The 12,840-nt window shown below is 30.0% G+C and overlaps 2 protein-coding genes across 2 annotated transcripts; both read left to right on the forward strand.

Annotated features, from left to right (window-relative positions):
• On the forward strand, positions 1-12,783 carry LOC134682968 (uncharacterized). Its single transcript, XM_063541930.1, has 2 exons — positions 1-1,983; positions 10,366-12,783. Exons 1-2 carry the CDS (start codon positions 1,648-1,650, stop codon positions 11,026-11,028), a joined length of 999 nt encoding a protein of 332 aa, XP_063398000.1. The 5' UTR covers positions 1-1,647; the 3' UTR covers positions 11,029-12,783.
• Positions 7,279-9,893, forward strand: LOC134682967 (uncharacterized). The gene has a single exon (XM_063541929.1). It carries the CDS (start codon positions 7,536-7,538, stop codon positions 9,876-9,878), a length of 2,343 nt encoding a protein of 780 aa, XP_063397999.1. The 5' UTR covers positions 7,279-7,535; the 3' UTR covers positions 9,879-9,893.
• Positions 12,784-12,840: the final 57 nt, after the last annotated feature.

Here is a 12,840-nt window from a genome sequence, read left to right on the forward strand (position 1 = left end):
TAGAAAATATTCGTTCAAAATAGAATAGAAGAATATTTAATAAATGAAAGTATATTCAATAGATAGAACAAAGACTTGTTAAATTTACAATTAAATAAAGAGGTTCATATTTTAAGAGAAACATAATAAAATTGATTTAAAAAGTTTTAAACCAAGTTACAACGCAATGTTATGTAACAGGAAATTATAGAAAACATTATCAAAAAGATTGTGACATGTTAATCCCCCTGAAATAAATTAAGCTTTAATAATTATGAAAAGGGGCACATTTTAGACAATAAATCATTATCAATAGGGATAGCGTCCCGCCGAAGGCAAAGCGATTATTTTATAAAAAAATAATCGTCTATTGTATAATAGGTTTTAGGGAGGAGTAACTCAAATTAATTTTAAATTGAGGAATAAATTATCTTGTGATTGGACAAACAAATTTAGGTTGATCTTTGAGTGACCACGTGGAAAAAAGGTTTTAAGGGATAAATTTTGATAATAAACTTCACTTGGTCACTTGATAGCAAGAATAAAGATATAGCCTGAATTTGTGTCCATTATATTTAAGGTATGTAAAGTATAAGTGTTAACAATTAATTAAGAATAATAATTTAACTCTTAATGGATTTATTTTGTTAAATCAAATTAAAGTAAAAGAACCTTTTCAGTTACGATAAGTATATTTATATAATTTGTAAAGTTTATAGGTTTGTTGAATATTAGGTAATTCAATCAAGAATTTAAGCATATAATAAGTTCCGTAAAGATTACATGTTTGCAGCTATTGGTTTTATTTTATAATATTAAAGGGACATAATTTGATATTGTTTAGAACGATACTCGTTTGAAGAAAACAATTTTAGAAATAATAAGAACCAAAGGAATATTTAAAATGATATTTATAGATAAGTTCAACTCTAAGATAGTCAGGAAACTGAACAATAAGCAGTAAGTCTTGGGAAGGCGAAAATAATTAGGTTTGATCAACAAGAGAAAATGTTTATATCAACGGGATACTAGGACTGTAAAATAATGTTTATTACTTAAGAATGCAAAGATATAAGTAAATATATATTGCTCGAAAGTCCTTAATTAATTATGTCTTTCAATTCGGATCATGCATTTTATAATATAAGTTATTTATTTTTATAAGAAATAAAATATACTGCCAGTTCAATTTGAGCTTGAAATGTGAAGATTATATATGAGATTGAGATATACAATTTTACAATGTTCATTGTTAAAGGTTTATAATAAAGTATTTAGTTTGACAAATAGTCAGGGACTATCCAAATTGAGTGTTAACTCTAATTTCATATATATATTTAAGAATGTAAAGATGAGAGTTAGTTCCCTTGTTAAAAGATGATTTTGGAATATGCAGAATTTATATTTAAGGTTCTTTATATGCATGTATGTTTCTTTTATTTTTGATATCGTTAATTCATAATGTATGTACAATTGTAATTAAATGTTCATGATGTTCACTTGGTCACTTGATAGCAAGAATAAAGATATAGCCTGAATTTGTGTCCATTATATTTAAGGTCCAGCGGCAAAAAGTTATCAAGTATAGCACGATACAAAACACCCCCAAGTATCGACACAACAGATTTGGTGGAGGAGAGAGGAAAGAACGGTACCTAAAATTTAGAAATGCCAAGCACCCCCCTAAACAGAAACTTGCGGTCGACCAACAAAACCACAGAAGGAGACCAGCAAGCAACAGAAAGAATCATAACAACTGAACCAACTCAACGTAGAACAGAAAGTGTTGGAACAACAGCTGGTACAAGTGGAATTTCAACAACTAGTACAAGTGGAATTTCAACAACTGGTACAACTGGAACTACAACAACTAATAATAGTGACAACACAACAACTGGTACAACTCAAGTTACTACAGTGGAAATACATCCAGAAAGTGACACACAAGGAATAGTACAACATACAACCATGCAACAACAGGACCAAGCACAACAAAATCCACAGGTACAACCTTTTATATTTAATGCAACAGCACTCCTTCAACCGTCAATATATGACGGATCTTCAAAACCTTCATCATGGATTTCCCAATTTTCATCATGGACTAAACTACAAAACCTAACAGACAAAAACGCCATAAATGCGTTAACATTCTATCTAACTGGTTCAGCAAAAATTTGGTTTCAAAGTTTGCCAGATTCAGCAAAAACAAATCTAGCATCAATTATAAAACTTCTAGAAGTAAGATTTACAACATCAGATGATGAAGATATTCTAACAACACAAGCAACAAATGAAAGTGTACATGAATTTTTAGACCGACTTACTCTTAAAGCTACAAGTCAACGCATCCCAGAATGCTTAGTTCTAAAAATAGCAAGAAAAGGGTTTAAACAGGCCCTACAACAATCCATTATACAGCAAAATCCGAAAAACATGGCCGAATTAAGAGAAGCCGCAGTCATTGCAGAAAAATGCTTAGCATCAAACATCAGTCAACAAATTTCAATCAATGCCATTTCACAAAATGACTTTAAATCATTAAGTGATACAATTAAATTATTATCTGACAAGGTAGAAAATTTAAATATTGAAAATCAAGAACTGAAGGCCAACTTTGGCAAGGCCAATCAAAATTATCAAAACAAGCCAAATTGGCAAAATAATAGAGCGCCTGGCAGAAACTTTAATGGTCAAAGAAATTTTCAAAAGAATTCAACTTATCAACAAGCTAGACCAGCTTACAATTCAAATGCCAGCTGGAACTCATATAATAAAACCAACACATGCACAGCATGTGGCAATATGTCATGTTCAGGCAAAAGGGAAACTTGCGATGCAAGTGATAAAAAATGTTATAAATGTGAAAGAATTGGACATTACTCAAGGCAATGTCATAGTATCAGAAACATAAGAGGCGAAATTATTAGGCACTAGGGACGCGAGCCTATTTTTAGGCGGCTGTCTAAAAGTGGGCATAGTGGCAAGTCTCCAAGAGTTAACTTAATTACCCCTATGGATAAAAATAAAATTTCAATAGAAGTTTATGATGTTAAAACAATAGGACTTGTTGATACAGGTGCCTCTATCTCATGTGTCTCAGAAAACTTGATAAATAAGTTAAGTAATAGTAAAATAGAACTTGAGAGAACAAATTTTATGAATATTTATGGAGTAGGAGGTGAAGAACATAAAGTATTGGGTAAAGTTACGCTCCCACTTAAATTTCAAGGACTTGTCATTAAACATAGATTTCATGTAGTTCAAGATCTACAATATCCTGTAATTTTAGGTGATGAATTTTTATTACAAAATAAATGTAATATCCATTATCCCTCCCGTACATTGTATATACATGAAGGGTCACTACAAGTTTCCCTCCTTAGTACAAAATCTGGAAAAGCAAGAACGGCTAAAAGATTTAAAGTACCTGCTAATAGTATGGCAAATGTTTCAGTAAAAATTTCAGATATTTTTTTGAATGATGTAGTGTTATTAGAACCACTACCTTTACTTAACAAATATGAACTGATAGGAGCCTCTTGTTTAGTAAAAGTTTCTAAATCGGGTTCAAAATTTCAAATTATTAACCCTACTGATATGGCAGTCACAATACCTAAATTTAGCATAATAGCAAATGTGATGCCAGTGGTTGAAGATAGTATTCAAAGCTTGTCTGATGATAAAAGTGAAAAACAAAAAAACGAATGTGTAGCAAATATAAATAGTTCAAAAGTGAAAAAGGAAAAAAGTAAAAGATCTAAAAGTAAAATAGATTTTGACCTTGACTCATCAGATATGACAAATGATCAGAAACAAAAATTTTTGAAATTTTTAAATGTAAATAGAGATGTGTTTGCAGCTGACTTGTCTGAACTGGGGAAATGTAATATAGGGGAACATAAAATTGAAACTACTGACAACATTCCTATTAGAGTACCCCCATACAGAGCAACGCCCAAGGTTAAAGCTGAAATAGAAAAGCAAATCGACAAAATGTTAGATAACAAAATTATTGAACCGTCCACTTCCCCGTACAACAGCCCAGTTGTGCTTTGTCAGAAAAAGGATAAGTCCTTTAGATTTTGTATAGACTATCGCAAGCTAAATGCTAAGACAACTGTAGAATGCTGGCCTTTAGCAAGCTTAAATGACGTTTTCGACGCTATTGGGGAAGCAAAAGCCACTATATTTACTAGTCTCGATCTTTGTCAGGGATATTGGCAAGTCCCACTACACAAAGACTCACGGGAAAAAGCTGCTTTTGTAACTCATTCAGGAATATATGAATGGACAAGAATGCCATTTGGTCTGAGAAACAGCAGTATTACTTTTTCAAGAGTTATAAGTCAAGTACTACAAGGTTTAAACTGGAAAAATGTATTGGCTTACATAGATGATATTTTGGTATTTAGTAAAAATTTAGAAGATCACATGCATCATTTAGATCAAGTTTTCGACCGACTTAAAAAGGCTAACCTCAAACTAAAACCAAGCAAATGTCACTTTGGAGTTAAACAAGTAAACTACTTAGGTCATATTTTGACAAAAGAAGGTGTTACAACAGATCCTGAAAAGATACATATTGTCAAAAATCACCCAGCTCCTAAAAACCAACATGAGGTACGACAATTTCTAGGCTTATGTAACTATTACAGAAAATTTGTGGAAGGCTATGCAAAAATAACAATTCCATTAAATTCCCTACTACAAAAGGAAAGTGAATTCAAATGGACAGACAAATGCCAAGAATCATTTGAATTATTAAAATCAAAGTTAATATCTGCACCAATTTTGGCATTCCCAGACATGTCAAAACCTTTTATTCTAACCACAGATGCATCAGGTCAAGCGATAGGGTATATACTTGGTCAAAAAGATGACCAAAATAGGGAAAGAGTAATATCTTTTGGTGGTCGGGCCCTGAAAAAGGAAGAAAAGAAATGGACTGTTAGTGAAAAAGAATGTTTGGCTGTGTTAGAAGGAATTAAACACAATAGGGTCTATTTATCCCATGACAAATTCACTGTTTTCACTGACCACAAAGCTTTATTATGGTTAAATAAGGTTAAAGATACAAATGCAAAATTAGGAAGATGGGCACTAGAGTTGCAGAATTTTACTTTTGATATAATCTTCAAAGAAGGTAAAAATAACAAAAATGCAGATGCAATCTCAAGAATACCCTACCCACCCACCCCTGAAAAGGTAGATAGTAATCAAGTCGAGGTACTAGGCTTAGAAACAAAGGAACCAGAAGATGTAGGTATGTTAACAGAAATTACATTTGAATATGAAATTCAAAAACCATGTATTGCTGCCATAAATGATGAAAATGACAATGAGGTAAGATTAAATGATATGTCGGAAATAGCAAAGCTACAAAGACAATGTACAGAATTGTCAGACTTAGTAACCTTTCTAGAAAGTGGTATATTACCTCAAAATGATAAAAAGGCAAAAAGTATAATATACGAAAAAGACCTGTACAGGTTCGGCACAGAAGGTGAGTTAATACATCAATACCTACCTAGAACGAAAGGAGTACCTAGATCAGAAGTAATGATTGAACAAATTGTACTTCCAAAATGCATGAGACAAGAAGCTTTAGAAGCATACCATGATTGTAGAGCTGGTGGAGGTCATAAAGGTTTTCGTAGAACATATGCAGCTTTACAACAAAAATACTACTGGTCTGGTATGTATCAAAATGTGTACAACTATGTCATTTCTTGTGATGCATGTCAGAGAGCAAAAAGACCAACAAATAAACGACCAGCACCATTGATGCCTCTGCCAGTCGCAGAAACATTTGAAAGATGGCACATGGATATCTTATCAGGGTTTCCAACAAGTAAAGATAAGTATCAACATGTATTACTAGTGGTTGACAGTTTCTCACGATGGGCTGAAGCATTTCCGCTGAGAACACAAGAAGCTAAGGAAATTGCTCATATTTTGTACAAAGAGGTATTTACTAGATTTGGAAGTCCTAAAACTTTGGTGTCTGATAGAGGTCAAAATTTCTGCTCAAAGCTAATACAAGCTTTATGTGAACTTTTCCATGTTACACGTCACACAACAAGTTCATATCACCCACAATCAAATACAACATGTGAAAGGATGAATAGTACAATAGCTCAGACCTTGCGTACATATTGTACTAAAGACCAAATAAATTGGCCAGAGCTAATTCCAAGTGTTATGATGGCTTTACGGATGTCACCAAACACAGAGTCAACAGGATACTCCCCATTTCATATGGTTTTTGGTAAGGAAATGAACATACCATTTGATATCTCAGTTAAACCGAAAGAAAACATAGGTAGGTCAGTGAAAGAACATATTAATGATCTTATAGAACACTTAAAAGCAGTCCAAACAATTGCCAAGAATAATGTAAGTAAAAGTCAGGAGAAAACTAAGACATACTATGACAAAAAGGCAGCAAAACCAAAATTTCAAGTAGGTGACAGAGTTTTGATGCAATGCATGAAAGTACCTAAAGGGTCAGCGCCTAAACTCCATGAAAAATGGGTAGGTCCTTTTTATATTAACCATGCCAATGAAAACACTTATAAGTTAAGAAGGTTAAGTGATCATAAATTGATAAAGTCAAGAATCCATGCAAATAGAATAAAAATATATGTGGATCCTAGGGACCATAGGCAACCCCAAGTAGATAGACAAGTAGACGAACAACAGACTGACAATACACATGACGGACAACAAAATAATGAAGAAAATATTCAAGAAAATGATAACAATGATGTTCAAGAAAATGATAATGATAATGTTCAAGAAAATGATAATCAGAATGAGAATGATGAATTAAATGATGATAATCAATTTGAAGCTGAAAAGCTAGTAGCAAAGAAAAGACAAAATGGGCAAAATTTTTACAGGGTCAAATGGGTTGGATATAAAAAAACAACCTGGATACCTGAAAAAGACATTGGTGAAGGTTTGTTGGTTGACTTTCACAATAAACATACCAAAGATGGAAAAATAAGAAAAAGAAAACATATGACATGTTTTCAAAATCAAAAACATAAAGATTAAATGAGAAAAATATAGAATAAAAATCAAATATTAAGCTTTAGCTATAAAAATTAGGAGGAAATAAAAATTAATCCTATATAGTCAAGCGAAATGAAATTTGATAAGGAGAAATGGAAAAACTATTAAAGGAAAATAAGAAAATCTTACCCCAAAACTATGCGCATAGTAAAATATTGAGGGAAATAATGTGAAATAATAATAAAAAAAAAAAGTATGATTTGTAGAGTGACCAAATACATGATAAATTTCATTACGGCAAACAAAACTAAAATTATCAAAACTAAAACAATATTTGAACTTTCTTTGTTAGAATCATGAGAATAAATCAATTTAGGTAAAACTAAAAAGATAAATTAGTGCTTATACATAAGAAAAACGTACGATTTCTAATGTGTATATCTTGGATCTAACAGACAAAAATTCTCTCGTTGTAGATAAAAAGACAGGTGTCTGCTTTGATCAGCCCAATTGCCATTTTGTTTTGGATATTCATCATGTTAACAGCTTTCATTCAGTTAAGTGAAGCAAAGTCTACTCATAAACAAATTCTTAAACTTAATTATGGCATTATATTTGAAAAACAAGGTAGAATTCATTTTGGAAAAGATGTCTGGAAACATACCTTTCAAATTAAAATGCCAATAAAGAGAGGAAGTGTAGAAATTCAGCAATGTAAACAAAAGCAAATATGCAAAAGATACAATGAAATGATTGTACAACTAGATTTGTTGCAAAAGCAAAATGTGGTTAATTTAAATGAAACCGTAAATGTGATAAAAGAATTAATACCAACCAACAAACCAACACTAGTCAAAGGTAGAAGAAAATCTAAAAGAGCAATCTTATCTTTCGTGGGGCAATTATCAAAAACTCTATTCAATACAGCAACTATGGATGATGTAAACCTATTAGCAAGGCACATAAATGCCCTAACTACTAGAACATTAAAGTTAACAAATACAATGGCTCAACATGATCAGCATGAATCTTCATATATGGCTTCTGTGGATAAAAGAATTTCAAACCTAGTTACGCAAATATCAGACAATCATAATGAAATTAATATGATGCAAAAATCTGTATTAGACAATGTCAGAGAAGCAGAAAATTTATTTCTGCATCTTCAAGCAAAGATAATAGAATCATTTTCTTTATCTTCAAAAATTAATCAGCAACTGGAACAATTGAAATTGGGAATTTTTGATTTAGTACAGGGAAAATTGTCTCCCTTACTAATAAAACCTTCAACTATAACCAGCACACTAAACAGGATACAACAGGTATTAAACACAAAATACCCAGGATTTTATATTTCGCAAACTAGTCAAAATTTTTATTATGATACCAAAAATTTTGTATTTTCAAAACATAAATCTGATATATTTGTGATGTTAAACATACCATTAGCATATAAAATGTCAAAATTTGACTTGTATAAAGTAACGTCTTTGCCATTTCCACATAATTCAACAACTCATGCTACACAATTGTTAAATACCCCTAAATATATAGCTATTACAAAAGATAAACAATATTATATAACATTGTCAGACCAAGAAGTAGAAAAATGTACCAAATATAATGATAATTTTCATTGTCAGTTTACAAAATCATTTTCAACTAGTATAAACTCATGTTTAATATCAATATATAATAACCAAAAAGAGAAGGTAAACCAATTGTGTGACTTCAGATTTTTACATGATGTAATAAAACCAAAAATTGTTGCATTAACACAATCATCTGTAGTAATATATAAAACCCCACAGTTAAATATGGATTGTAATGGAAAACAAATAATAAAACAAGGTTGTGATTTTTGTATAATTCAAATCCCATGCAGATGTTCTATTTTAACTAAAAACTTATATATTCCACCATCATTTACAAATTGTAAAAGATCAAATAATATAACTACTATATATCCAATAAATCTTGCTTTATTACAACAATTTTTTGATGCTAAACAATTAAAAGATATTCAACCTAATTCTACATTTAGTACATTACCAAATATTGCAATTCCAAACTTTAAAATGTATAATCATTCTTTTTCAACATTTTTGTCAAATGATAGAAGAAATCATTTAAGCCTTACAAAGATGGCTGAAGCTACAAAGAAAGAAGGCATGGTTTTCCATAATTTGGCAGAGCCACTGCTAGAAGGAATCATAAATGTTAAAGATAGTTGGCCTGATTTAAATGGTATTTTAGGCATGATAGGAACAGTACTAGCATCCATATCATTTATTTTTGCTATATGGGCATTCTTTAAAATAAAAAACCTAACAACAGCAATAATAATACTTCAAGGATCTTGCCATGTAAAAGCTATGACAGCACCATCATTTATTTATAAAAACATTCAAACAACAACATCAAACCCAATTTCATCAAATTTTTTTAATGAACTAAAATTTAATCATATTTTGGTGGCCATAATTGGTATTTTGATTGTCATTGTGGTTTTTCTTGTATTATACAAAAAGAAAAAAAGTTCTCAACACACATTTATATCATTAGAGATAACCACAGGTTCAAACTGCTTAACTCTTCCCCTTTGCAAGCTACCACTATGTCCATCATATTGGACTTTTTCAATGCCACCAGAAGTTGAAAGTCTCAGTGTTTCTGGAATTTTTAGACCTAGTTTACATATTAATTGGGAAGATTTTATCATAACAAATACTTTGACACAAAAATCTATAGTAGGTCCTAAAAGTATTAAAATTTCTTTCTGGGAAGCTTTACGCTTAAAACAAATTTTAAAACAACCATTTTTTGTTTATATTTTATTAAAACACAATAATATGTACAAAATCATAAACGAGCCTTGAGTTTTGTTGACAATTGCCTGAACATGAATATTTTCTATCTTGTCATCATATAAATAATATATAGTAAGGTTAGGATTGTGAAAAATGGCACCGGATTATAAATGACATTAACATTAGTGGAAATGAGAAAAACGGAGGAATTCGAAGAAATGAAATATATGTGAATATTGAAGAATACTAAAGCAACTACAAGATGTCATGTGTTATACGTTCAACATAGAAGGATAGGATTCAATAACATCATTATTTCGTGTGGAGAAACCAACTGTGTAGATATAATTCATGGATATTGTTACAAGAAATAACCGAATATAATGTATTTTTCCGTATATTGCGCGACCTTGTTACCTTTATACAAAAATTATCTCGTATTCTGTTTTTACTTATTAACAAAAATGTAAATGTGTTTTATTTGTGAAAATGTATGATCATATATATGTTACATTATGTTTGAATATTAATCATATGTTGTATTATTTTGTTATAGATATTTAACCATAGTTACTTCTTTTCATCCAGTAGAGGACGTGGAATCAAACAACATATTAAATGCAAAGATTTTTTTGTTAAACCAGGTGCCAAACTTTTTGATCTTTGTGAAATAGCATTTCAAAAATTGAAAAATATAAAAGAAAAGAAATTAGTTTACATTATGGCAGGAATTCCTGACATGTGTGTTAAAGACAAAGACTACAAGAAAACATATGAAGAAGTATATTTTGACAAAAAAAGTGACAAAGTCATTGAAATTAAACATGCCTTAGAATTTATTACAGAAAGGTTAAGTAAAATAAATTGCTATATCATTTATGTTCCAATTACAACAATGAATATTGAAAAATGGAACTACCATAGACTTTATATAAATAAAACAAAATTCCTTCTTCATACAGAAAACTATATGAAAATGCAAGACAACTTAAATTGGGCTGTTCATCAGATAAATATATATATTATAAGCCACAATAAAACATCTGAATTGGCAACTCCATTAATACAAGCATATGTACACAAATCTACTGGATCAAAGAAAAGATATGCATATGCAAAACTGGTGGATGGTGTTCATCCATCAGAACAATTGATTCAATCATGGGTAAAACAAATAAAAAAAACCATGAGTGAAAATGAATCCAGGTTACAAATGTAGAATAGATGAAAATTGATGTGCATGTATATATGTTATTGGTGTAATTTTTTTTATATATAGAAACAGTAACAATGAGTAATTTTATGTTATTTTATTTAGCATACAGTTAACTTTGAGGGACCAAAGTTTTTTTTGTCCGACAGGGTATTTGTGACGTAGAAAATATTCGTTCAAAATAGAATAGAAGAATATTTAATAAATGAAAGTATATTCAATAGATAGAACAAAGACTTGTTAAATTTACAATTAAATAAAGAGGTTCATATTTTAAGAGAAACATAATAAAATTGATTTAAAAAGTTTTAAACCAAGTTACAACGCAATGTTATGTAACAGGAAATTATAGAAAACATTATCAAAAAGATTGTGACATGTTAATCCCCCTGAAATAAATTAAGCTTTAATAATTATGAAAAGGGGCACATTTTAGACAATAAATCATTATCAATAGGGATAGCGTCCCGCCGAAGGCAAAGCGATTATTTTATAAAAAAATAATCGTCTATTGTATAATAGGTTTTAGGGAGGAGTAACTCAAATTAATTTTAAATTGAGGAATAAATTATCTTGTGATTGGACAAACAAATTTAGGTTGATCTTTGAGTGACCACGTGGAAAAAAGGTTTTAAGGGATAAATTTTGATAATAAACTTCACTTGGTCACTTGATAGCAAGAATAAAGATATAGCCTGAATTTGTGTCCATTATATTTAAGGTATGTAAAGTATAAGTGTTAACAATTAATTAAGAATAATAATTTAACTCTTAATGGATTTATTTTGTTAAATCAAATTAAAGTAAAAGAACCTTTTCAGTTACGATAAGTATATTTATATAATTTGTAAAGTTTATAGGTTTGTTGAATATTAGGTAATTCAATCAAGAATTTAAGCATATAATAAGTTCCGTAAAGATTACATGTTTGCAGCTATTGGTTTTATTTTATAATATTAAAGGGACATAATTTGATATTGTTTAGAACGATACTCGTTTGAAGAAAACAATTTTAGAAATAATAAGAACCAAAGGAATATTTAAAATGATATTTATAGATAAGTTCAACTCTAAGATAGTCAGGAAACTGAACAATAAGCAGTAAGTCTTGGGAAGGCGAAAATAATTAGGTTTGATCAACAAGAGAAAATGTTTATATCAACGGGATACTAGGACTGTAAAATAATGTTTATTACTTAAGAATGCAAAGATATAAGTAAATATATATTGCTCGAAAGTCCTTAATTAATTATGTCTTTCAATTCGGATCATGCATTTTATAATATAAGTTATTTATTTTTATAAGAAATAAAATATACTGCCAGTTCAATTTGAGCTTGAAATGTGAAGATTATATATGAGATTGAGATATACAATTTTACAATGTTCATTGTTAAAGGTTTATAATAAAGTATTTAGTTTGACAAATAGTCAGGGACTATCCAAATTGAGTGTTAACTCTAATTTCATATATATATTTAAGAATGTAAAGATGAGAGTTAGTTCCCTTGTTAAAAGATGATTTTGGAATATGCAGAATTTATATTTAAGGTTCTTTATATGCATGTATGTTTCTTTTATTTTTGATATCGTTAATTCATAATGTATGTACAATTGTAATTAAATGTTCATGATGTTCACTTGGTCACTTGATAGCAAGAATAAAGATATAGCCTGAATTTGTGTCCATTATATTTAAGGTCCAGCGGCAAAAAGTTATCAAGTATAGCACGATACAAAACACCCCCAAGTATCGACACAACAAAACTGTAAAAAAAAAAAATGTATATCGGATCTGGCCGTTCAATGATAAAACAT

Source organism: Mytilus trossulus, chromosome 9 (assembly GCF_036588685.1).
Source record: "Mytilus trossulus isolate FHL-02 chromosome 9, PNRI_Mtr1.1.1.hap1, whole genome shotgun sequence".
NCBI classification, from domain to species: Eukaryota; Metazoa; Mollusca; class Bivalvia; order Mytilida; family Mytilidae; genus Mytilus; species Mytilus trossulus.